We start from the raw sequence: 26,794 nt of genomic DNA, 5'->3' as shown, positions 1-26,794 counted from the left end.
TAAAGTAAGATGAGTGCATTTATTTTGTATATTAAGAGTTATAAAGATATGTTGTTATATATATATATATATATATATATATATTGCATTGATATGCCAGTACTATGTGTACTACAAGAACTTTGTGTGCATATCGAAGGGATTCATCATGGGCCGTACAAGCACTTTGTGTGCAAATCCACAGAATTAATCATAGGTTGATGAATCACCATACATGCACTTTGTGTGCAAATCCACGGAATTCATCATGGGTTGATGAATCACCGTACAGACACTTTGTGTGCAAACCCACGAAATTCATAATGAGTTGATGAATTTCCGTATAGACACTACTTTTGAATTTGTAATAAATGAACACGAATAGAAAGTGGGTAAATGACCATAATAGCACCAAGGTTGCAAAGTTTCAAGGTTTACAATAAATTGTAAAGAGTCGCTCGATATTAGAATGGTTACCCTATATTTATGATTATAAGTTGCTTATGATTGAGCATGGCTCTCTAAGTAATACTTAATGTGTGTTCATTTCACGCATAGGTTGAATACCAACTGAGTAAGGAGATCATCAGACATCAAGTCAGAGTCGCCTAATCAGTAACAATATGACATACATGTCTGCTTTTGATATATTTTAGTTGGCATGTAATAGGTTTAGTAAAAAAATGCTCTGTAAAACTTTTGAATTAAACTACTGTAAAATGGTTAAATTTGGAACATCTCTTTTTAGTTGTGTATGTAAGTTAATGCATGTTTTAATTATAAATAAATTCTAATGGTTTATAAAATGAAACAAAATTGTACGGATTTTCAAATGGGAAATTATTTTAAAAGTGATGTGACATCTGTAACTCGTATATGTAAAGGTATACGGGAGATGGGTGTTACAACTCGGCTCCAACGTGATGAGGAGGTCTGGTCAGGGGATGACACGGTTCCTACGCGATGAGGACGGCATGTTTTCTAAGGTTGACGCAGCTCTTATGTGATGAGGAGGTCTGGTCAGGATGACACGGTTCCTACATGATGAGGATGACTAGTCATCTTTAGGGATTATGGTTCCAAGAGAAACCAACTCAAAGATGATGCTTAAAGAGAAGCTGTCTCAAGAGAGACAAACTTTGTTTCAAGGTAAACGATCTCATAGATATTTGTTTTGTTTAAAGGGAAACAAACTCAAAGATGATTTTTGTTTTGTTTCAAGTGAAACAAACTCAAATATTTCTTTTCTTTGTTTAAAGTGAAACAGACTCAAAGATAAGTGTTTCAAAAGAATCTGTCTTGAGAGAGAAAATTTTGTTTCAAAGGAAACAAACTCAAAGATAACTAATAATCTACTTGTTCCTGCTGATGGAGGAAATAGCTTCAGAAGATCTGATCGTTCACATCAGGATGTTGAATCCCCAAAGATACCCTAACATTCGATGTTGATTGCTTCAAAGATGCCGTAATATTCGATGTTGATTGCTTCAACACTGATTCTAAGCATGAGCTTTGTGTTTGAGAGCCACATGTCAACTACCAAGATCCACTCCAGAGAGATTGTCTTGTTTGAAAAGCATTTTTCTTATTCTTTTATTTTCAAAAAAGTCTGAAAATATCAATTAAAATAGTTTGCAAAATGTTTAATCAAAGATTTAAAAATATTGCCCTTTCAAGGTTTCACAATTAACAAATCATAAAACAAGAGTTCATTGGATATCAAAGAATTAATTATACTATTAATCCTTCAATAATTTATAGATATTTGAAAAGTGTCAAGATCAATGCTATATTTGAGAAATGGTTAAGTAAGGAAATGATAAAAAATGTCTCAGGTTTTTATTTTTGGTCAAAGGTAGGTTATCATTTATTTGTTATTCACTGATATGATAGAGTAGCTTCTTTACTCATTTCTTGGAAGTTTTCTCTGACTCCCAACTCTCATGATCTTATTCGTGTTGTGCGATGCCTCATCCAGGGATGTATGCAATCGCCTCCTATGCAATAGCTGCACCATCTTCATATTCGAGTCGTCTTTTTAGGTTTTCAACTCAAATCCTCATTTGGTTTAAAGACGTTATTCAAAATTTACATCTTGAACCCCCTTTTGTTATTTTTTCCTATCATTCGTTAAAGATTTTAGAAAAGCTTTGGCAATTAAAAGATTAATTCTGATGGGTGGGATGAAAACTGAAGATAATCCCTTCTGTTTAGAAATCTTTGTATGATTAAAAAGGACATTTAAGGCACGTAATGTAGGCTATGGTTCACGGTTATGAAAGAAAATGATAAAAGAGCCAAATAAGTGTTTAAAAGTGATTGAAACAAGGATCAATTTACTATGATGCCTTAAATTTAGTCTTGCTGAATTTGAATATGCTCGTGTATGTCTTTCTCATGATGTTCTATAATCTTTGAGTGAAGTGATTCTGGAATGATTGTGCTTGGTCAATCTCATAGTCTGAAGCTTGAGGATTCATTTGAGTCGAGTAACTCTTTACATGTGCTTCTTATTTTCTTTTCGCTCTTTGCTTTTTCTTTTATTTTTTTCTCTTTGTTTTTATTTTTTTTCTCTTTACTTTTTTTTCTTTGCTCTTTATTTTTCTTTGGTTCTTTTTCTCTTTGTTCTTTTTCTCTTTGCTTTGATTTGATCTTCACACTTAGCATTTGGTTTACCTTTAGATATCTCATCTGGATTGATGATCTTCACTCATACGAGCAGATTTCCTCCACCTTGCCCCCCAATGTGGAGGGTGATCCTTGGTTAGGGTTGAATCATAAGAAAATATCATTCAGGCTCAAATAGGGACACAAGGGATATATTTTCGCTTTTTTGTGAAGGGATAATGAAAGAATGCCATTCATCATTTCATACACAGAAGTCCTTACAGAATTGGTATCCCAGGGGGATAGATTTTCAAGATTAATTGTTATTTACTTGAAAACAATGTAATTAATGCATGATAGAATTATTTTGAATTAATTTTCCTTTTTCTACTTCTTTCTCCCAGCATGTCTCTATGTTCAAGATCATCTTCAGGAAGTTGATGCGAGATGCCCCAAGTCGTGTTTTATTGTAGGAGGTTCATGTTCAAGTGAACATCTTGTACTCGATGCTTTCAGGTTTTATTGGTAGAAAAAATATTCGTTTTGCGTCTAAGAAGACGATGGTGTGACTTTATTGGTTAAAAGAAATGTATGACTTTTGTGTATAGAAAGGATAAATGCAGTGTTTCAAGGTTGAAATGAATGTTTTGAGGTCTTAAAGAGAGGGAATGTCAAAATTTAGTTCTTTGGTAGTGATCAGGAATTATTCTGGGTAAAAAATTAGGAGATTTTATTTTGGGGTTTTACATAGGATTAGAAAGGTCTAATCTTGCCATATGTCAAAAATATATAATTCTTGAAGAATTAAAAGAATCTGTAATTCATTCGATATTCAAAGAACTGCAAGATTAAAACTTGTTGAATTATCCACCTTAGAAGGCAACATAAGTTCAATAATTAAGATTAAAAATATTTAAGCACATATTAAAGACAGAACAAAAATGAGTTCAAACAAAACAATATCTATGGATGCAAATGGTAGATGCAATTCCCCTATCATTCTTTGATTGTCCATGCCTTTGAATCCGTCAGGTTCTGGATTTTTCTCTTCAGTTCTTTACAGTTCTCAGTGGAATGTTTGGAGCTTTCTATGTGGTAACTGTACACGAGATCAACATCGTAGCCCTCAGGATATGGGGACACTTTTCTCAGATCATCCTGAAAAACTCAACCCTACAACCAACTCAACAAGCTTCCACTGTACAGATTTCAGCTTCTTCTTTTAATTGTTCAAGTTTTGCTTTTATTCTCAATGTGATGTGAGGTGATTAGGATCACTTCATCGAATCCTCCAAATATTAATATAATTTTTTCATGAATTATGCATGTGAAAATGCTTAAATGAATACCATGCAGAATGCAAATGCAAATGCAAAAGGTATAAATTTCCAAAAATAACCATTTTTTGAAAGAGTTCCATTTTTCCAAAAGAGTTTTCATCTTTATAAGAGAGATCAATCTATGAATGCGGTTTGGACCTTTTATTTAGCTCCATGATCTCAGTCATGATCCAAACAACTTTCTCTTTTTCCATAAATGACTTTGAATCCAAACGGTGAGTAGCTGAGCACAGCCTCTGAATCAACTTCCCTCCAATCTACAACAATGATTTAAGGATTTAAAGGTCTCTGTCAAGATAGCCGGTGCAGGATTCTAGAGTCAGACCAAAGTTTTAAGCAAAGTTTCTCCTTTGTAACTACTCTCCAACTCTCCCAAATGTCTATCAGCTCTTGTAGATCATTATGTTGGAAATTGACATTGACGTCTGTGGTCATCTGTGATACATAATCCCCATAAAAACTCTTCTTTTTCTCTTTACATTTCTTCAAACCAAGCTCGAACCGCCAGATTGGGTTCTTCCTTGTTACAAAAACTATTTTTCATATTAATGATCGCTCTTCTACTCTGATGATTACTTGGTTAATCAACACCTTTCTTTTATTTATGATGATCATGCAGAATGCGAAGATGCAAATGTAGATGCAAAAGTGATGATCTTCTGAAATGCAAAGCAAATAAGGATGAAAAATGACACAAAAAAAATAAAAGAAATAAGTTAGTAACACAAACAAAAGAGAAAAATGAATTAGTACCAACTAGATAATAATAGAGTTAAAAGATGCTATCTACATATAAATATAACACCTACCCAATCATGATATCTACCCTAGTATGCTTTTATTATATAACGATCCTACCCAAACATGCTTTCTACCCAAAATAATTATTTTCAATGAAATGATCCTTATCACATGGTATCTAGTTCGCATGCATTATTCAGAAAATAAAATAATACGGGTAAAGAGAAGAGGTTTAGTATCGTTTCTCCTTTGTGTACACTTATTTTGGGTACCTACTGATGGACAGAGGTTCGACACAAATTTTATTGGGGTAGGTTACTAGGGCTCACTATATGTTGTGTTGGGATCTAAGAAAATAGGTATTCGAATTGTCCATGTTGGTGCCTCCTTAGGTTGCCAAACCCTTAATCATGGCCCATTACAGGCTCGTGCGGATTGAGTTCAATTCGAGAGGATACATTCCCTTATGTCCATGCAGAGAAACAATTATCTCACGTAGACATAAGGTATATTAACCCCAAAGGTTACTTGCTAAAACCCGTACAGAGAAACAAATTACCTCATGTAGCCTAAGCAACTTAAAATGGACAAAGCTCGTAATTAAGCTTATGGTATGTAAATATACGTGTTGTGTGTAAGGATAAACTCACAAACCTTTAAAAATAAAATAAAAAAAATAAAACTCTCACAATTTCCAAAGATCTGTTCAAATCTGAAAAATCACTAAAATAAAAAATTCAATTAATTAAAAATAAAATAATGCATGATATATTGAAACTCAAAAATAAATAAAAGGATCGTAAATTAAATACAAATTAAGTTTGTAATTCCCAAATACAAAACAATGTATAATCGTTCATGGCCTGACTCTCTAAGTCCCCAGCGGAGTCGCCAAGTTGTCGTAACATTTCCACGGGGGAGCCGTTAGACTTAAAAAATTTAGTTTAAGGGAAAGGCGATGAAATGTAATTTAGAAAACGGTTTGATTTGAGAGTCGCCACCAACCATTAAGTTAGGTAGGTTGGAAACCTTAAATGAAAAAAGGGGTTTGCATTTTACCAAAGATTTATTTTTTAAGGGTTCGAATGTCGGTTACGTGTGAGGAAGGATTAGCACCCTCACAACGCCCAAATTTTGGTACCTAAACGATTATATGTTGTTTAAATGTTAGAAATTAAAAACTCAAAAATATATTCAAATTATATTCATTTGAATTAATAAAAAATGTCAATTTTCGGATAACTAACGCCTTTTTGTGTGACCAATCTTCTGTAAAAGCCTTTCATTTTTAGTTAGGATACTTTTCCATAGATTCCCCTCACAAAAGACATTATATCGCAATTTTTGTAAAATAACATAAAATAAAACAAAATAAAAGTTAAAACGATGAAAAATACTCGAAATAAATAAACATGGAATAAGGAAAATTATCGAATATAAAATACATATTTATGCGAAAAAAACCTCGTTTCCTCATTTTGCCTGGGAGAGAGAAAGAGAAAGAAAGCCCCAAATAAGCCCATTTCTCATCCATTCCTCATTTCCCCATTTTGCCTAGGAGAGAGAAAGAGAGAGAACTTCAGAAAGCTCTCACTGAAGCGTCAATGGTTCCCAAAAACCAGTTGAACTCCATCGTGCCAGCTGAGTCGTACGCCGGCGTCAGAGACGAGAGAAAAAGAGCACCATTCGAAGCGTCCTTTCACCCTTATCACGGATATGGGCCCCGTTTGGCCTAAAAAAGGCCTAGATGTCGTCGATCTAAGAAGAAACCCTTCAGTTTCTTTGACTCCAGCGACCATTGGCTTTCAACGACGTTCAACCGAGGTAAACTCTTATCCTTTCTTCTCTTTTTTTCTCTTATTTTGCTTTATGGTTTATGTTTTTTGAATCTCTCTCTCTATCCCCTTTTCCCTGATTTTTTCTCTCTCTCAAGTCTCGAATGGAATCCCCTTTCTCTCTTATCTGCTTTCTTTTATGTTACCTCTGCCTCTGTATGTGACTGATGATAGATTTGGATTTGCTGAGATTTGTTTTCCATTTTTTTACTTGGGTTTTTGATATGATTGCTCTGACTTTCGGTTACTGTAGGATGGATGGATGTAGGTGGGACAGTTTGTAGCAACATCAGAGAGCGGCGGCAGCGACAGTAGCATAATACCCCTAGGGTTAGGGTTTTAAAAACCCTAGGGGATGGGTTGGATACGAGTTGCTGAGCCAGTTCAGGCTTCGGGTCATGGGGTTCTAGTGGGTTTGGACTTGTAAATGGGTCTTGGGTGTATTGGGCATGCTTGGTTGATGGGCTTCTGTTGTAATCTTGGTCTTCAAGGCCTGCACAAAAATGTTATAATAGTAGTAGTAGTAGTAGTAATAATAATAATAATAATAATAATAATAATAATAATAATAATAATAATAATAATAATAATAATAATATATTATAATATTTTTGATAGGCCCAGAAAAAAACAGGTGTCTATAAGTCCTTCATAGTTGAAGCAGTAGGGTTCTCTAGTGGCATTTGGATTTGCGGGTTCGATCACATCCATATCGAGGTATTATTCAGTCACTTTCAATTTGTTCATTGTCATGTCCACAAGCTTAGTAATTGCTTCTTTCTCGCTACCTTCACTTACGCCAACCCCCAACATCATAAAAGGAAATCTTTATGCGATTATATTAGGATGTTGGCAATATACACCTCGAATCCTTCGATTATCCTTGGTGATTTCAATGCTACCATCTCTCCTGACGATTGCAAATGATATATCTCTTCCAAACCTAACAATAACTTCATCTCTTCTCTCTTTCACTCTATTCTCCATGACCTTGTCTACCAAGGTCCTGACTTTACCTAATATGAAGGAACTTGCTTCGATATTTGTCTCTACAATGATTCCTAGACCGAATCCTACCCGAATACCCTTGCTCATCAACTTCTTCGTATGAAATTCGATCATTGTCCTCTTCTCATTTGCATTGGCCACTCTTCCTCCACTCGAAAAATGCCCTTTTCGTTTTCTTCTTAAGTTGGCTCCAACATGAAGATTTCCCATTCTCATTTCGGACAATTGGGATTCATCCCTCCCCCACTCTAAGGTGATTTCCAAATTCACTGAAGCCGTCACCTCTGGGTAACGCTAATGGTTTTGGCTTGATCTCTCACTAGAAATATTCTATCATGGCCAAACTTTTTGGTATCCAAAAAAGCCTCGACCAGCGAAGTAACCTTTACCTCTTTCACCTTGAGTCTCGTCTTCAGCTCGAGCTGGAGCAAATTATTGATCATGAAGAGCTTTTTTGGAAGTAAAAATTTGGTTCTGAATAGATTACTTTTGGAGACAGAAACACCTCTTACATCCATAAAAAAAGCTATAATGAAAAGACACTCCAATCGTATTGCTTCTATTCTCCTCCCTTCTAGTGAATGGTGCAATGATTATGATCTCATCCATGAGGAAGCTACCCGCTTCTTTAAGAACCTTTACTCCTCTGATGGTGAGGTTTTTAGTAAATTCCCTCTCTCGGGTTTCTTTCATCGTCTTCTCATTGATTTTATAAAGCCTTTGGATAATATTCTTGACCTTTTTGAATCAAGGAAACTCTCTTCTCCATAGTCCTACTCAAGTTCCCCGGAGCTGACGACCTTCATGCCCACTTCTTCCAGAAGTACTGGAGTATTGTTGGTCTCTCCATTTGCAACATGATCCAATTTGCATTCTCTGGTTAACCCATTAACCCTATTCTTAATAGGATCATTCTCATTCTTATCCCTAAATCTTACAGACCCTCTAGCTTCAAAGAGTTTCGTCTTATAAGTCTTTTCTCAATCCTCTACAAGCTCATAACCAAACTTCTTGTTCGTAGACTCAAAAATATTCTTCCCCGTCTTATCGCTCCCAACCAAACCAACTTCATCTCTGGCTGTAACATCTCTGAGAACGTGATCATTAATCAGAAAGTATGCACTCTATGAAATCCAAAAAGGTAGCTTCGATTGGATAGGTGTGAAGATTGACCTCGAAAAAAGCCTGAGGTCGGTTTTCCTCCCTCTATCTCCCTTCTGATTATACACTGTATCTCCCCCTCCACCATGTAAGTCCAGATCAACGGGTCCCTTCGCAACTCTTTCACCCATGAGAGAGGTATTCGCTAAGATGATCCCGTCTCCTCTTACATTTTCATCCTCACCATGGAGAGACTTGTCATTGCATCTCTAAGGCCATTTTGGGCGGTAACTGGTCCCCTTTCAAACTTGTTAGAGGACTTTCGATTTCTCATCTCTTCTTCGCTAATGACCTCATCCTCTTCTCTAAAGCTACCATGGACTAGGCTAACCTTATTTCAAATATCCTTGATGAATTTGTTCAATTCTCTGGCCCAATCTCAAGTTTTCTTCTACGTTAACACCCACCCTACCGAGGCTCACGCTATGTGCTCCACCCACGACATCAATCAAGTCTTTAATCTTGGCACTTACCTCGGTACTAATGTCATTCAAAAACGAGTTATGTGTGATTTCTTTAGCTTTATTCTTGAGAAAATTCGTAAAAGGGTCGAAGGTTAGGCAACAAAAAAATCTCACCTTTATTTATAGAGTTACCCTTGCCAAAGATGTCTTCTCCACCATTCCGACCTACTTTATGGAGACTTGTAGGTTCCATTCTCGTGTTTATGACGACATCAAAACTTTTATAAGGAAGTTTATTTAGGGATCAAATGATAACAACAAAGGCATTCCCCTCATCCCTTGGAGCCTTTTGACCCAACCTCGCAATAATGGTGGCCTTGTCTCCATAACCTCCGAAATCAAAACACAACCTTTTACATAAAAATATGCTACACCTTATTGTTGCGTCCTAATAGTTATTGGATTTCCCTCCTCAATAAAAAATACAAAATTTTGGACATTTCCCTAACTAAATCACTTGTTCGAACTATTTATTCCTCTAGCATGTTGTGGCCATTATTTGGCCTACCTTTTGTGGCCTTTTATCATGGTCTGTAGCTGATGGCCAGCTTGTCTGATTCTGGCATGACTCCTGGATACCCCAACTTGGCCCCCTTATCAATTGGCAAACGACCTCTATCGTTATTAAAGACGACCTGCTCGTCTATGAACCATAACCCCTAGTGGTTCCTAAAATTCACCCCTCTAACCTCACCTCATTATCCCTCAGGTTATCGACCATATCCCCAATATTCATCCTCCTATCGAGCATGCTGGTCGGGACTGTTATTTCTATATTTCTGAGACAAATGAAACCTTCTCCATCTAGTCAACTTATCACTCCTTATTGGCCGCTGATTGGAATACTAAGGCTCCTCTCAAATCACAGCGATAGGCTCCTCTCAAATCTTCTCCAATATTCTTGAGCGCATCAAATTCTTTCTCTGGATTTCTTTCAGCGATAGGCTCCTCTCAAATCACAGCAGATGGAAGCACTGCCTCACCGATGACCCTTCTTGTCATATTTGCGACTCATATGTTGAAACTGCCTTGCACATTCTTCATGATTGTAAGATTCGAGGAAATAGCTACAACATCAAAGTGTAAAACCATAATGCATACTATTGATTGAACTATAACACTACTTATATACAAGTTTTTACAGTCAACCCTTATAACTGCTCAACAAATAACAACTAACATTTAATAACCGTCCCTAACAGCTTCCCTAACTACACAACTAACTATACACATCAACTAACAACTTCATCATTCAACATTCTCCCTACTACTTCTTCTTTCTCTCAAAGAAAATATTGTACATTTACCCTGGCTTTAACCACTTCAAATCGAGCAGCAACCAATGGCTTTATGAATCCATCAGCAACCTGAGTTTCTGGCACATAGTTCACCAACACTTGCTTCAATGCCACCTTTTCACGAACAAAGTGAACATCAAGCTCAATATGTTTACTCTTTGCATGATAGATAGGATTGGCTGTCATGGCTACAACATTGTTGTTATCGCACCAAACTATTGGAATTTTATGTTTTGCAACACCCAAATCACTTAGAACAGCATCCACCCATGTTGTTTCAGTAGTAACATCTGTTATAGTTCTATACTCAGCCTCCATAGTTGACCTAGAAACTGACTTTTGTTTCCTTGAGTTCTACATTACAAGATTATCACCTACAAACACACAATATCCAGAGACAGACTTGCGATCATTAGTGTTTGCAGTCCAATCAGCATCAGCAAAGGCTGCAATATTGAATCCTACCACTGCAGGTGCTATGACCAATCCATGATTAATTATTCCCACCAAATACCTCAAAATCCTCTTAACTGCATCAAGATGTTCTTGTCTTGGAGCATGCATGTACTATGCTACCTTATTGACACTGAAGGTAATGTCTGGACAAGTGTGACAAGCATATAACAATGCACCTATAATGCTTCGATACTCATAGGCATCCTGAAGCAACACCCCCGCATTATGACTCAACTTAGCAGACACATGCATGGGTATAGATGCAGGATTGGTAGTGCTCATTTTTGTCTACATCAAGAGCTCAAGGATAAACTTGCTTTGGCTAAGAATTAACGAGCTACCACAACGCTTAACTTCTATGCCTGGAAAATAATGTAGATCACCAAGGTCCTTCAAGGAAAATTCACTTCCAAGCAATTTCACTACTTCTTCAATCTGCTTGTTGGAACTTCCAGTCAACACTATATCATCAACACACACGAGTATGTAAACACATTGACCATCTGACCAACGAACAAACAACGATGTATCTACTGAAGACTCTTTAAACCCAATCTTAACTAGGCAGTTCTTTAGTTTGTCAAGCCAGTTTCAAGGGGCTTGGCGCAAACCATACAATGCCTTCTTTAACCTGCACACCAAGGGACTACCATCATCAACTACTTGCTCGAACCTAGGTGGTTGCTGTATGAACACCTCTTCATGCAAATCATCATGAAAAAACGCATTGTTCACATCCACTTGGTGTAATTACCAACCATTCGTAACAGTTAATGAAAGAACTACATTCAACGTTGCAAATCTGACAACTGGACTGAATGTTTCACCAAAATCATGTCCTGGCACTTGAGAAAAGCCTTTAGCTACTAATATAGCTTTATACCTACTAATAGAACCATCAGGGTTCTTTTTTAATTTGAACATCCATTTTCACCCCACCACTGACCGTCCTTCAGGTAGGGTCCACGTATAATTCCTCCTTAAAGCTTCTACCTCTGTATGCATTATTGCTCTCCAGTGAGGTGACTAAATTGCTACATGAATATTAAGAGGTTCTATGTCATCATAGCCAGCCACATACAACTTAGGCTTAAATATCCCACACTTACTCCTTGTCAGCATCGAATGTTGATTCAACGAACTAGCATCATTGTCATCTCTTAAAGAGGCAACATTGTCAAATGAATAAGGTACTGCCACAAACTGCCTTTGACTTGCTGATTCAAGAGCTTCAGCTGTACCAACTTCACCACCTTCTTCATCTACATTTTGTTGAGTTGTAGCTTCTAGGGAAGTTTCACCCATATCAACTATGACCTGACCCATATGACCAGAGTTTCAATCCATACTGTCTTCACCTGCATTAAGTACTTCCTGTGGATTAGCTTCAGTCAAGGCAGCCATATTCATATCATTAGAAGTTTTTCCTTGACATGCACCAGCTGTGTTGACTCGAAATTGCCTCATATTAGTAACAACCTCAAGTCCTATAGACTTTTGTTTATTAGATACGGATGTATTACTCGATCCCTCAACCCCTGCAAAATGAAAGGTACACTCATAAAAAATGACATGTCTGGAAACATATATCCTGCCACCAGTTGCTAAACACATGTAGCCTTTGTAATTAGGGCTGTGACTAAGGAATGTACATGGATGAGAACGAAATTCAAGTTTGTGCTGCTGAAACAGCCTCAAGTGAAGAAAGAATTTACACCCAAAGACTCTCATGAAATCATAATCTGGCTTCTTTCCCAACAATCTTTCAGAAGGTGACAACCTATCCAAAACCTTAGCAGGAAGTCGATTGATAAGAAATGTTGTAGTAATGGTTGCATAATACCAATAACACAAGGGCATAGCAGCTTCTGCTAGCAAAACCAAGGCAAGCTCAATGATGTGTCGATGCTTCCTTTCGACCACACCATTCTGCTAAGATGTATCGGGCAAGCAACATAATATAGAATCCCTTTTTTTAACAACACAGATGATAGATTACGATACTCTCCACCCCATTTACTTTGCACAACCTTTACAGACAGCCCAAACTGAGTTGCAACCATTTGCTGAAACACCTTGAACGTGTTTACTGCTTGCGATCGTTCTTTCAAAAAATAGACCCAAGGGTGTCTTGAATAAGCATCAACAAACGACAAATAATAGTAATAACCATTTGAAGCTACATGAGCTGGTCCCCATATATCAGTGTACACAAGTTGAAAGGGTTCAGTATAGACAGTCTTGAAATGACAGAATAGCAACTTATGGCTTTTACCAATGCAGCATGTTTCAAAAATTTTATTCACATATTTATTAACTTGTACATCAATAGCTTTGCATACACTAGTAACTGTATCATATAATGCATGCCCAAACCTTCTATGCCAAAGACTGTAAACATCACCAGCTGTAGCAACATTTACACAAGCATTTTTACAAACAGTCGACATAGTAGTACTAGGAAACACATAAAGTCCCTCTTGCATTCTTCCTTGAAAAATCACCTCTCCATTAACTGCATCACGAAAACAACAACCTTGTGCATAGAATTCAAACACCACATTATTGTCCCTAACAAAATTGGACACAGATAACAAGTTTTTTGTTATGCCAGGTACATGAACTAAATCATTAACTAGCAATACTCTAGAAGCAGACTTCATAACTGTACTGCCAACCAAATCGACAAGTAATGAAGAACCATCACCCACAACTAGCTTACCTGGACCACTCTAACTAGTTTTGTGAATTATAACATCTGCATCTGTAGTGACATGGTGGGTAGCTCCAGAGTCAATAACCCACTGATCCTGCTCAGCCATTGATGCATCATCACTGGTTGAAGCATGAAGTCGATACCCCTTCGAAGAAAACATACATGAACACTTATCATATGCAACATTGTGAGCCTTAGCAGGTTCTTCATCATATCCGGGTTGATTGTTACTAACAATCTGAAATGATTCATCATAACAATGCCAACAACGATCAACTAAGTGCCCAAATTTACCACAAAGTTGACACTGAATACGAGGCCTACCTCATCCTCGACCTGGTCGACCACCTGACCTACCACCTGACCAAGCAATAGTCATATGATCTCTATCATAGCTTGAATAAGACCGTTTAGAGTAATCACCTAAACCAACCCCACGAGCAATATGAGGCGCAACCATCACCGTTTCTTCTTGAGCTGCAAAACCAGCGATCTGCATCTCTGCATCTATCATCATGGTACAAACCTTATCTAAGGGAAACATGTCACCACTCGACGTAATAACAGCCATAAACGGATGATATTCACATGATAGGCCTTTCAAAATGTTGGCATATGTCCTACAAGAGGAATCAGGCTTCCACATGAAGCCAAAGCATCAAAAATTTCTTTGACTTTAGTAATGTAAACTCGCATATTTTCTTCTCCTTTATTGAGAGACTGAAGTTTACAATGTAAACTCATCACTGAGGTTGAAAACCTAGTTGCAAAGTATTGCAACACAGTAGCCCATATCGATGCAACTGTCTCAGCTCCCACAAACTGAGATAGAAGATGTGGATTGATGGTAGACAGTAACCATGATGCTAACGCACTGTATTGGGCTACAAAATCATCATAAGCTTCATTGGGAACCAAGCGGCCATCTTCATAAACAACCATCTCTGGTGGAGATTACATAACACCGGTGAGAAGTCACTCAAGTCTATGACTAGGAACAGTAAGAAAAACTTCTTGTTTCCACCATTACTAAGAAAACCCCTTTCATGACACGCATTGCACATCATCTATGGGTACAGATGACACACAAATGTGCGTCATTGAAGCCACCGTCATAAATCTCAGATGACACACAATTGTGTGTCATAAATCTATGACGCGCATTGCGCGTCATTGAAGCCCCCATCATAAATGAAGATGAGACACATTTGTGTGTCATAAATTTATGACACGCATTTTTTACTTACATTGTGTGTCATTGAAGCACACATCATTAAAAAAGATAACACATTCATGTGTCGTGATTGTATGTCGTAAATTTTATATATATATATATATATATATATATTGTAAATTGACAAATAATCAAACTAAATCACATTTAATGCCTCATAATACTAAATATATATATCAAATTATATATAAGCAATCCTTTTGCATACAATATATTAACATTAAGTTATCAAAAATATTGTAATCATATGTCGATACAAAATATCTCGCCATGATAAAGTTTGCCACATAAGATACCCATTCTTTGCGAATATCATCAATGTCATCATCCGTGTATTCTTCCTTCCTATTGCCAACCTAAGTAAAAAAATATGAAATAAGTAGATAATTTATACTTATTTAAAGTGAAGTATATAACTATAAAAGAGTACTAAAATGACCAATTTTACATATGCATTCTTTGAAGCATATGTAAAAATAAATTGTACACATTTAATTAGTAAAACTTCCCATATAAATTATATACATTATCACGGAACTAATTCACAGTTTTCAGTCTTGCTAACAAGTAGTTGCATTAATTTGTTTAGAATAGCATCCTACTTCAAGGCCATATGATAGTTGTATGACTAATGTGTATGTATGATATGACAAATGTGTATCAGAAAAGTTTGCTTACATTCTTATTGACCATTACTTCAAGTCCGTTCTCGACTATCTATTTCATGAACTTACAAATATAATATCCACACTCGGTACCTCCCGACTGACGGGGACACTACAAACAGTTTACAATAAACGATTAGTCAAAATGAAAGCTGCAATTTAAATAAGGAATGATCGAAGTCCTCACCAAAACATTGATCCAATTGAGGCTAACCCTTTTGTTAGATCCACTTTGAGTAGTGTACAATATCATTTCCCTATAAAAATTGATGAAATATATCAAAGAATTTACTATAATGTTTCGATAATTTATGTTACTTACGCATCAATAATCTGCTTCAATTGTTGATGGACATTGTTGGGCCCCAAGGAATCAATATAATAACAACTTGTTGCTTTCATATCTATCACCGCCAACACCCAATGTCTTCTATAAAAACCAAAAACCAAATTAAGTTACTAAAATATATTGATAATCAAATGAAAAAATAAACCCGGGATTATATGGCACTAGGTCGGTTTTTGGTTTGCTTAGTTTCTTTGCTCGCCCCTACTAAAAACCAACAAACCTAATAATAAGTGCCAACGCCCGTTCCTCAAATAACAAGACCAAGGCATATCAGTGGTACATGAAAAATATAACCATAATGGCTATAGTATAAAAGCATAGAGAAGTTGGTAGAGTAAAAAACAACACCACTTTTGTTTACACAACCAATTGAGAAATTTTCAACTTTGAATTGCATGAAAACAAGATTGAATTGACAATTAGTAAAATTGAAATCATCCAAATATTCTGTCAAAGTTGGATCATAATTTCACTTTCCTCGTTCTATTTCTTACACTCTTTTTCACAGAGAGGAGACGAGGAATAGTAAGCTCGTTAGGACTTAGAAATAGAGAGGCACACGGATCAATACAAGTGAAAGGGAAAACTAACCAAATTGATCAATGGTGAAAAATTCATTTTCAGTTCCATCACCCCAACTTAGAAGTGCCAAGTAATTCATCATTGCCTGAGGCAGATACCCCATATCTCTGAACTGGAACAACATAATTGTTAAACGTGGAAACTTTTAATCCTCAATTGAAAAAGATATTGTAGACCCTATGGAAACCAAGGAGATGATACAATTATTTTACAACATTTTCCATGAAACAAATTAGAATGAATATAACTACTTGACCAACTGAAGTTGCACCATGACGTTTTGACAATTTGCTCCTATCAGGTGCAAGAATCAAAGAAACATGGGCAAAGGAAGGCATGGGGAATCCCAGAGCCTGTAGTAATTTTTTTTCCAGATTAAAGATTAGCTTCCTTAAATTGGTGAAATGAAACCAAAAACTCCGAAAGCCACTAAATATTAACAAAAATAAATAAATAAATGAAGCCCTTTAACATTACCTTGTATATTAAGGATTGTCTTAGAGTCTTAGGTAAATGCTCTTCTACTCTGAAATGCTAGTATAGAGAGTGTTAGAATAAAGGACTAAAAATGTTCTAACAGAACATATATTAGATGTAGCAAAAAGATAATCAATTATTCTCTCAATTACCATTTAACATATGAAATAAACATGGTAGCATCATCAACAGTAACACAAAAGTTGTAAACAAGTTGACCATTGCTCCTCATTATAACAAAATCCCCAAGTGTGTCCAATTTCCAGCTAACCTTCATAATACTATCAAACAAATTAGTGCCTGTAAAAGTAAATTACGGATATATCTACATTCTGTTGTTGATGGACCACTGAAACTTATAGATAATGATGCTTAAAGCCAAAATTCCTCAAATCAAGAGACAAAAAATCTTATTAGTCAAATGTTAAAATTTGAGCATGCTTCGAAACACATAATCATAGTTCATTTGAATTAAAGGTTATGTTATGTGAGACACAAAATTCAAACTTTTGTCTCCAAAGGAATAGTGTTATTCTAATTCCTAGAGGCATTCCGATGAAATGAAGGACAAAAATTGTAATTCAAGGTACAAATATCCCACATTTGCAATGTCTTAAAATCAATTACCTCATTGGAACAAAAGCAACGATAAACCTGAGCAGATTCTAAGAGCTTCTCAGCATATTGTTTATACATAGAATTTCTTTCAGATTTTCGATAAGGACCATAATCCCCACCAATGCCAGGGCCTACATGGAAAGTGATAGAATCAATATAAACTTAATGCTAAAAGTGACAAACACAATCGAACCATACATGTAAAATTGAAGATTTGAAGCAATAAATTTCAAACCAATTTAATTAAAGCGGAAAGACAATGGAAACAACATATAAATAGTACTTTCATCCTAGTCAAGTCCAAGCCAAGCTAAATCTCGAAGAACAGCCTCCTCCGATTCTCACGACGACCTCTCCAAATCAGTATCCTCGATTCTCAGCATAAATTTTCCTCCCTTAGATCTTAAGAGAAAAAAATAAAGAACAGAAAAGAGAAAATCATCAAAATTCTACGAAGTTAGAAACAAAATAACAACGCACAAGATGTAAAAAAAAGAGAGGAAAAAAACCTAGCGAATAAGTAGTTGAAGAGAGCAGTTCGAGCACCGCCGACGTGGATATTGTCGGTCGGAGAAGGAGCAAACTGGACTCCCGGTGTATTGCTATTAACTAAAGCGCGAACGGAGAAATTTCTACGAAAATGGCGTTAAAAAATAAGCGGATGAGCGAATTCAGGGATTACTCTGATTCTCATCCATGGCGTCCCTGCAACGAGTGCCACCATTTTTGAAACGAAAAAATGGAGTTGAAGATACTGAGATAGGAGAGGATAGTTAGTAAGATACTGGGATAGGAGAGGATAGTGAATAAGATAATGGGACATGGGAGAACGAAGTTGTTTTCCATTTTGTCCCAATATCCCTGAATGAAAATTTTCTTTTTGAAACGACAAAATGGACTAGAACCGGGAAAGCATGCGTACGTGATGAAAATTATGGGGGGGAATTAAAAGACAACTTTTAGAGATGACACACAATGAAAAGTGTACTCCGTGTGTTTGCTAAAATTTTTGGATTATGACTATTAAATATGACACACATTATTGTAAGTCATAAATCGTTCAGATTTTAAGAAACATGACATTTTTTTATGACACACATTTTTTGCAAGTCATAAATCAGCGTGTGTCATCGTTCGTGTGTCATTAAAGGTATATTTTCTTGTAGTGCACAACAAGAAATTTATTTCATTTAATAACACATTGATTTTCTTGTTAGTGAACATCGAATCACAACATTCAGTAGAAAAAGAAGCAAGAAACACATAGAGATCCGTTAATCAACCAAGAACACCATACCTAACTTATTGAACAACCACCTTCCACGCTTAACAAGAACGCTCTGAGTTACGCAGCAAGAAACACGAGGCTCCAGGAACTTATGGCAATTGATACCATGTGAGGAAGTAACTACAACATCAAAGTGTAAAAACAGAATACATATTGTTTATTGAACTATAACACTACTTATATACAAGTGTTTACAGGCAGCCCTTATATCACTACTAGAAAAAACCCCTATGGGTGCAGATAACACAAATACGCGTCGTTGAAGCCACTGACATAAATATCAGATGACACGCAATTGTGTGTCATAAATCTATGGCGCACATTGCGCGTCATTAAAGCGCCCGTCATAAATGAAGACGACAAACATTTGTGTATCATAAATTTATGACACGCATTTATGACTTACATTGCGTGTCATTGAAGCACACGTCAATAAATATATATATATATATATATATATATATATTGTAGATTGACAAATAATCAAACTAAATCACATTTAATGCCTCATAATACTAAATATATATATCATATTATATATAAGCAATCCATTTGCATATAATATATTAACATTAAGTTATCAAAAATATTGTAATCATATATCGAGACAAAATATCACGGCATATAAAGTTTTCCACATAAGATACCCATTCTTTGCAAATATCATCAATGTCACCATCCGTGTATTCTTCTTTCCCATCGCCAACCTAAGTAAAAAATATGAAATAAGAATATAATTTATACTTATTTAAAGTGAAGTATATTTCAAGTACAAATAGTTTATTAGTACAAATTTGCATGTTATTGGCTATTAGCATAATAATAGTAGAAGATTGTAACCAATCTGCTGCAAATTTCTTTACATAAAAGAGGTAAAAGTTTCAATACATAGCAAATGTACCTTGGGACTAAGATCGGCTGAAGTCACCTTAAATCGTCCTCGCTGAACAACTGCTCCTTCTGAAGCATCCTCTGATATGCAAGAAGCAAAGATAACAAAACAGAGTTCATTTGCGTACAAATAAGTAGCATCCCTTCTAAGCAGAAATGAAAGGTAATAAAACCAGGCTATACCAGATGTGTTATTTGCTTCTCTCCTCTGGTGGTACAATGGACCACTGTAGTTGCATTCAGATGGAAATTTAGGCTGTGGGAAGTCCCTGCAAAACAAAGTTGATAAAATTGAATATAAATTGGCATACAAACCTTTTCCATTAAAATTAGTGGTAATGGTGGGAGACAATTGTTCCTTTTAACTACAAAATATAGGAACAATAACCAAGTAGAAAAGTCCCAGCGTACCACATTATACATCTAGGATTCCTCTAGACTTGCAATCCACATAATCCAGAAACTCATCATATCTAGAGCATGATAATGGGGAAAGAACATCCTATATTTCATAAAAAGTTATTTTAAGCAATGTATGTTTGGTGATAATAGTTTAGGGTTTAGGGTAACTTCACTTAGAAGAAAGCTTACATGTCCCCATCTCCAGTAACCTTGTTAGTAGAAAAGGCACTATCAGGTATTAGTGTACTGCTCAAGTACCTTTTAAGCTCTAGAATAATCTGACATGTGAAAGAGCCACTTTGCCCAAAATTCTCACCTTCATGTCTTCCAGTATCTTGGTACATGGGTCTTGATGACTTTGTATTACTTTCCAATGGCATAACACCTTTCCAATTTGGACCATTGGCGCCCTCACCTTCACCAATGTCAAAAGAGCCTCTGCACCAATTAAAAAGTTGCAAAAAAAGAAACTAATTACCCAAAAACAATTACACTGACAACCTTCCCTTTTTCAGAAAAAAATAGTTTTTTGTCTAATAGATAACACATATGTTCTTAAACTATATGAGAAGGATATGGCAAAAAGCATATAATTTTAAAATTAAATGACACTTGTGACAAGAAACTGCTTTCTATTGGAGATAATTACGACTTGGAGGTCCTTTGAATGAGACAAATGCTAATAAAAATGTCATCTTAATTATGTTATAATAGTGAATTGTTTAAATAGTAAGATCATGCAAGCATAAAAAAGCCATACTTGACTGCCTGAAGTGGCTTAATAGGAAATGAAGCAAGTGAACTATCCAAATCATGAAGATCATTAACCCCATCCTGAAACAAGTAAAAGGGGATGCAAATCTGAAGTACAAGCTTAACCAAAGCATCAAGTAACAATGGAAAGGCTGACAACTTAATTATACAGAAAGCATTTTAGGGCTATAACTGGTACCTCCTGGCTGCTTGCAGCATTGGAATTAGTAGTTTCAGAAGACATCTTCTCACCTGAAAAGTTATTTTTACATCTTTTCTTATCTAGATGAAAAATGATAGAACAGTATAAGAAAACCCAATTTTTTCATCCAGTAAAAAATGGAAACTGAAAAATTAAATAATAATCCTTTCTACCTACAGGTTTCTTTGATTTGGATCCAATAAATCTGTTATTTGCTCATTGTATATCTGCAAAAGAAAATTGAAAATGAAGTGATAAGGAACAAGAATAGTACAACGCTAAGCAGTCCAATTATGTCAAAAATAAGAATCAAAATAATTCAATTAACTCTACCTCAAGAAAAGAACATCGGATTTGATACTTGAGATGTTTATCAGCCACAGTTCAAAAAGAGGGTAAACAAGAATAATTTCAGTTTGCACAATGACTGTGGTTATACGTAATTACGTATGTAATTATATTAGAGAAACAACAACATTTGGATTAGAGTGAGAATACACGAAAGATATAATCCATTCATACATTTATATGGTTGCAGACTCAACATAGCAATAAAATCACTACAAACAAAGATGATAGGCAGACGTGTTATACCTCTATCTTGGTAGCCTTGAAATCCTCTTGAAGAACAGATTGCAGAGCCGAAATAGCAGTCTGTACAATAGTAGGAAAATAAAACATTAGACAAATGCGACAGTGTTAGCAAATGTTAAACTTGTGACATTTAATAACTTCCTTTAACATACATAAAGGATATATATATATATATATATATATATATATATATATATATATACCTGCATTGTTTCCTCATAAGTAAAAGCAGAGTCATTCTTCATATTCTTTACCAATAAATTAATTGCCTCTTGTTCTTTCGATCCATCACTGGTTGCCTGCAGAACATCAGTCCAAAATTCAATCTAGATGCATAATGCAAACCCTAAACCAACTAAAATTTAACCAAATTATTGTGGTCGCATCTTGTACTACACTCTCAACAAAAACAAAACTTCCATATAGAATATAGTCAAAGAGACCTAGTTGAGAGAAACAGTTATGAATCATAACTATAGTAATAATATATGGCTTCTGGAACCAGGCATTTAGAACTAAAATCAAGAATCCAAACATAATGAGCGATAAAATCAACTTTCAAACTACCTCGTGACTATAAAAAATGGCCTGTTGGATTACACTTGTAGAGTTGGGGTCCCTTTTCTTCGTCAATACCCAAAACCATGGCAACTTCACATAAAAGGAAACAGAAAATAGCAGAGTAAGTTATCTAGAATACACAATTACACATAAGCATATATCTGCTTACATGTGTATTAACAACTCAAAAGTTGCAAATCTCCCATGGAAAAAATAAAGATAGAAAAACTTTTAAAACAAAATTGTAGGATGTTGAAGAAATCATAGGTTTACCAACTCCAAGAGGCCTCATATAAACATGTTGAGTATAAACCTATGATTTGTCTGCAATCATATACCAATAAAGCATGAGAGGCTAAATTAAATGTATGAACATCAAAATGGACGAGAACCATAAACATCAAAGATAGATCAATTTTCAATAAGGAATTCAAAATAACATTTAAAATGTGGTTGGTCGTGCGTATTAATTTTGGAACCAAGACTATACCCATGAACTAGTAAATAAGGATGATAAAGCTGCTTCAACTTTCATGTTAAAACGATCAAGATCTTAATATTTTTCAAATATCTACTAACAGAAGTAAAAGCGCATAAATTTATATCCAGTGTGTATCCAAATGATTGATCTCTTCAAGTCATTAAGCTTGATCAAACATTATCCATATGAGATATACAGAAAATACAAAATCCAAATTTTCCAAAATAACTAAATATTGTCAAGTTCAAGAGAATATAATACAAGTAACTATACCATTTGGACAATACATCCACAGGCATCTCATATCCATATCTAAACTGAAACTCAGCTGCTTCATTCCTTGCTTGTTGGACCAAGGTCCTTGCATCAGCTGAAGAGTGGAAATACCAATTATCATCAGTGTGAAAAGAGATATAACATTATAGCCCAGAATCCCTTACATTCCCAAAACCCTGATTCACTAGTCAACAAAAACAAAGATCTTGGCAATTCGAACAAATAATATCTAAGAAAAATATTTACCAAAATAAAAAAATGGTATTTAGCAAAAAAAAATAAACCTGTCATGCCAGTAGCCAATAATCCAAGGAACTTGGTAATAGGGAAAAGATGAGTGACACTAGTCTGATCCATTAACTTGTCCTGCATAGCATTATTCAAAATTAAATACCCAAATTGAAGAAAACCTTAAAATCACTTTAATCCTAAAAATAAAGAAGTAAAGGAAATGTAAAAGGGAGAGTACAGACGAGAACTTTCTTCTGGGTAACAACATAGACGAAATCTTTTCCTCGAACACCAATGGATGCCATCCCAGATGCTTTCACTGCCTTAAACGCATACTCTGCTCAGTTTATTCCAAAATCAAAATTTAAAAACAAATAATAACAATAATAAAGTTCTTCCAGATTCCAAAATAATAAAGTTAAAATATACATACCGACTTGGAAAAGTCGACCTTCAGGAGAGAAGATACACATACAACTGAAACAAAAATACCTTCTTTATGTAACCATGAATAAGCATCAATACCCACCTGCAAAACTTGCAGAATAGCATATATGTTGGGCAGGAAAAAATGGAAATAAAAGAGAAGAAAAAAGGATTCGAGGAAATACCCGCTTGCCAGCATATTTCTTGATGTGAATTGGTTCAATGAAAGGTTTCATGAATTTAAGCAGACCTTTGATTCCCATTGTTTATCCCCTGTTGCTTGTTTTGGGGATTAAGGTGTTTTTGGGGAAGAGGGGAGGGGGCGTTGAGAAAGCGGGAAAGCATGCGTAAGTTAAATTATGGGGGAAATTAAAAGATGACTTTTATAGATGACACACAATGAAAAGTGTACTCGGTGTTTTTGCTAAATTTTTTAGATTATGACTATTAAATATGTCATAAATTAGCGTGTGTCATAAATCGTTCAGATTTTAAGAAATATGACATTTTTTTTATGACACACATTTTTTGTAAGTCATAAATTAACGTGTGTCATCGTTCGTGTGTCATTAAAGGTATAGTTTCTTGTAGTGTATCTACTCAACAGCTAACAACTAACATTTAACAACCGTCCCTAACAGCTTCCCTAACTACACAACTGACTATACACATCAGCTAACAACTTCATCATTCAACATAAGATAACCAATGACCTCTTGCGCTCCTTTCCCCGCTGTAACAACTCCCCGATCTTCTTCAACGCCTCTTTCAAGATTGGATTCTCACAAATCTCGACACCAACGTCCTCTTTACAAGAATTCCAATTCCCTGGAAACTCATGTTCTCTTTTCTTCTTTGGCAGGTTTGGAAACGATGCAATTCAACCATCTTTTCTAACACTGCCCTTCCCAACACTGTGCTCTTTCGCCCTAATGAAACGTCGGCCATTCACTACCTCAACTCCTCCGCCATTCCGATGAGATAGGTGATGCTGGATTACACCATGGAAGTTCGTTGGAAGCCTGTTCCAGATGATTGGCTTACGATCAACACTGATGGAGTAGTCAACCCTCATAACTCCATTGACACGATTAGTGGGCTCCTCCGAGATGCTGATGGAGATTGGATTTTAGGCTTTCACAAATACCTAGGAGTAACCCAACCCCTCCATGCCAAGCTTTGGAGCATTCTCGAAGGCCTTCACATTTCTTGGAACGTTGGTTATGAAAAGCTCTAATGTCAAACAAACTGCTCAGAGGCTCAAAAACTCATCTCTCTCCCGACTCCCACAACAGTCCGTTGGATCTTGTTCGAGAGATTTCCTGCATGATTTCTAAAGCTTGAATGGTTGACTTTGTCCTTATCCGTCGCGAAGCCAACTTCGTTGTCGACGTCTTAGCCAAAAGAACCTCTAGTCTCAATGACTCTATACACATGCTCCATTCCCCCAGTTGAACATTTCTAATTTCTTGCACAGGGACCGATGTGGTCCTCCCTACTTTAGAAACTAGTTCGTTGTATTGGCCTCATGCCTCTTTGATCCAAAAAAATATGTTTTCCTTTTTATTTTAACAATTTCATGTTGCAAACTGCTTAGTACCGAGTGATGTAGTTTCTATTTTAATGCTTTATTATTAGAAATTACCATTTTTATAAATATTTTTAAATATAACATCATTCAAAATAAATTTAGCGAAAATGACACTCAATTTTGTTACTTAAGATTAGGCCTATAAATGATCCGAACGAATATAAACGAGAGTATGTTCATGTTAGGTCGTTTAACTTTAACCAAACAAACAAACAAACGAACACGAACAACTAAACAAACAAAATTTCTTGTTCATGTTCGTTCATTAAGAAATTTAGGTTGTTCATGTTCGTTCGTTAAAATGATAAACGAATACAAACGAACGAACATATATAAACCAACGTAAATAAACATAAATAAATGAACATAAAATTAATTGGGTTTATATTTGAGAAGTTTTTTTTTCTTTCCAAATAATTTTAGGATTTATAATTTCTTTAATTGATTTGAGTATTTTTTATTTCGGTTTAAAATTAATTGGGTTTTAAAATATTAATGAGTTTAAGGTTAAAATTAATTTTGTCTCAATATTTCAAATGGGTCTAGAGATTAGGTTGAATATAAGTGAACGAACATAAACAAATATAAATGAATGAACATAAACAAACAGATTATTGAATGTTCACGAAAGTAAATAAATGAATGAGTCTTTTTTCCGTCTTCATTTAATTAAACGAACTTAAGATTTTATTCATGTTCGTTCATTTAATAAATAAACAAACATAAATGAACTTCCCGTCGAACGGTTCACTAACAGTTTGTTGAACGTTTAGTTCATTTACCAACCTACTTAAGATAATAGTGTTTATTGTCATTTACGCCTTCTTAAAGGTGCGTTTCACATAATAAGTCTTTGCCTTGCGTGGTAATCAAGTAAGCAAATATCTTGATTATAGTGCGAGAGATTTGATGTGGTTCGGTCTCTTCTATCTCTATGGATAAGAATAATAATAGTCTACTATAAACGTAGAAACTATATAGGATACAAGTATATCATACCTCATGTATTCTAATTCCTTTAAATTCCTTTAAGGTAAATTACATGATTGACACTTTCATTTAAGTTTTGTACACTTTCTCACTGAATTAAATAAAAACATAATATTTGGTCACTTTTGTTTTTATTTAATTAAGACGTGGTTATTAAGGATTAATTGTCGTTAGGCTTTTGACGGAGTATTGATGTGGCACAATGGATATATAAAATTAAAAGGGGTAAAATACACAAATGATCATTTATATTTGAGTAAGTTTTTGTTTCCTTTCTATTAAAGTTTCAAAAGTAACAAATTGGTGAAGACACAAAACCAAGTGAAGCACAACTGCAATCTATTTCCTCTATTACAGGAGTACATCAGGTAATATATCAAGAGAGAAATGCTTGACCTTAGCGCCATCGCATCCAAACTGCTAGGAACATACTCAAATCTAAGAGCACATTTGACTAGTACTAGTTTCTGTGACATATTCTTCCCCAAAAGATATTATTCTAGAGAATATAGCTTAAAATTCATTAAATCTCTCGGATCTCCTAGTTCCTTTTCGGAACCTTTATATGGAGAAGTGAA

At 35.3% G+C, this 26,794-nt stretch overlaps 1 protein-coding gene and 2 pseudogenes across 1 annotated transcript; all 3 read right to left on the bottom strand.

Annotated features, from left to right (window-relative positions):
* Window positions 1-13,621: 13,621 nt before the first annotated feature.
* On the bottom strand, window positions 13,622-18,254 carry LOC120130109 (annotated as a pseudogene).
* Window positions 18,255-18,804: 550 nt separating this feature from the next.
* On the bottom strand, window positions 18,805-21,108 carry LOC120130108. The gene is made up of 7 exons (XM_039147440.1): window positions 21,064-21,108; window positions 20,872-20,945; window positions 20,301-20,549; window positions 19,893-19,978; window positions 19,720-19,790; window positions 19,014-19,086; window positions 18,805-18,938 (listed from the first exon to the last, which is right to left on the bottom strand). Exons 1-7 carry the CDS (start codon window positions 21,106-21,108, stop codon window positions 18,805-18,807), a joined length of 732 nt encoding a protein of 243 aa, XP_039003371.1.
* A 546-nt stretch (window positions 21,109-21,654) lies between these two features.
* LOC120130107 lies at window positions 21,655-24,710 on the bottom strand (annotated as a pseudogene).
* Between the last annotated feature and the right edge of the window lie 2,084 nt (window positions 24,711-26,794).

Source organism: Hibiscus syriacus, unplaced genomic scaffold (genome assembly GCF_006381635.1).
Source record: "Hibiscus syriacus cultivar Baekdansim isolate YM2019G1 unplaced genomic scaffold, ASM638163v2 tig00110511_pilon, whole genome shotgun sequence".
Classification (NCBI taxonomy): Eukaryota; Viridiplantae; Streptophyta; class Magnoliopsida; order Malvales; family Malvaceae; genus Hibiscus; species Hibiscus syriacus.
This window is presented reverse-complemented; position numbering and strand designations above follow the sequence as displayed.

Excerpts from the sequence above, each read along its gene's own strand:
- LOC120130108 (XM_039147440.1), bottom strand. The coding sequence starts at position 21,108 with ATGTCTTCTGAAACTACTAATTCCAATGCTGCAAGCAGCCAGGAG. Across the intron at positions 20,946-21,063 it reads ATGCTGCAAGCAGCCAGGAG|GATGGGGTTAATGATCTTCA; the intron begins GTACCAGTTATA and ends TACTTGTTTCAG. Across the intron at positions 20,550-20,871 it reads AAGCCACTTCAGGCAGTCAA|AGGCTCTTTTGACATTGGTG; the intron begins GTATGGCTTTTT and ends TAATTGGTGCAG.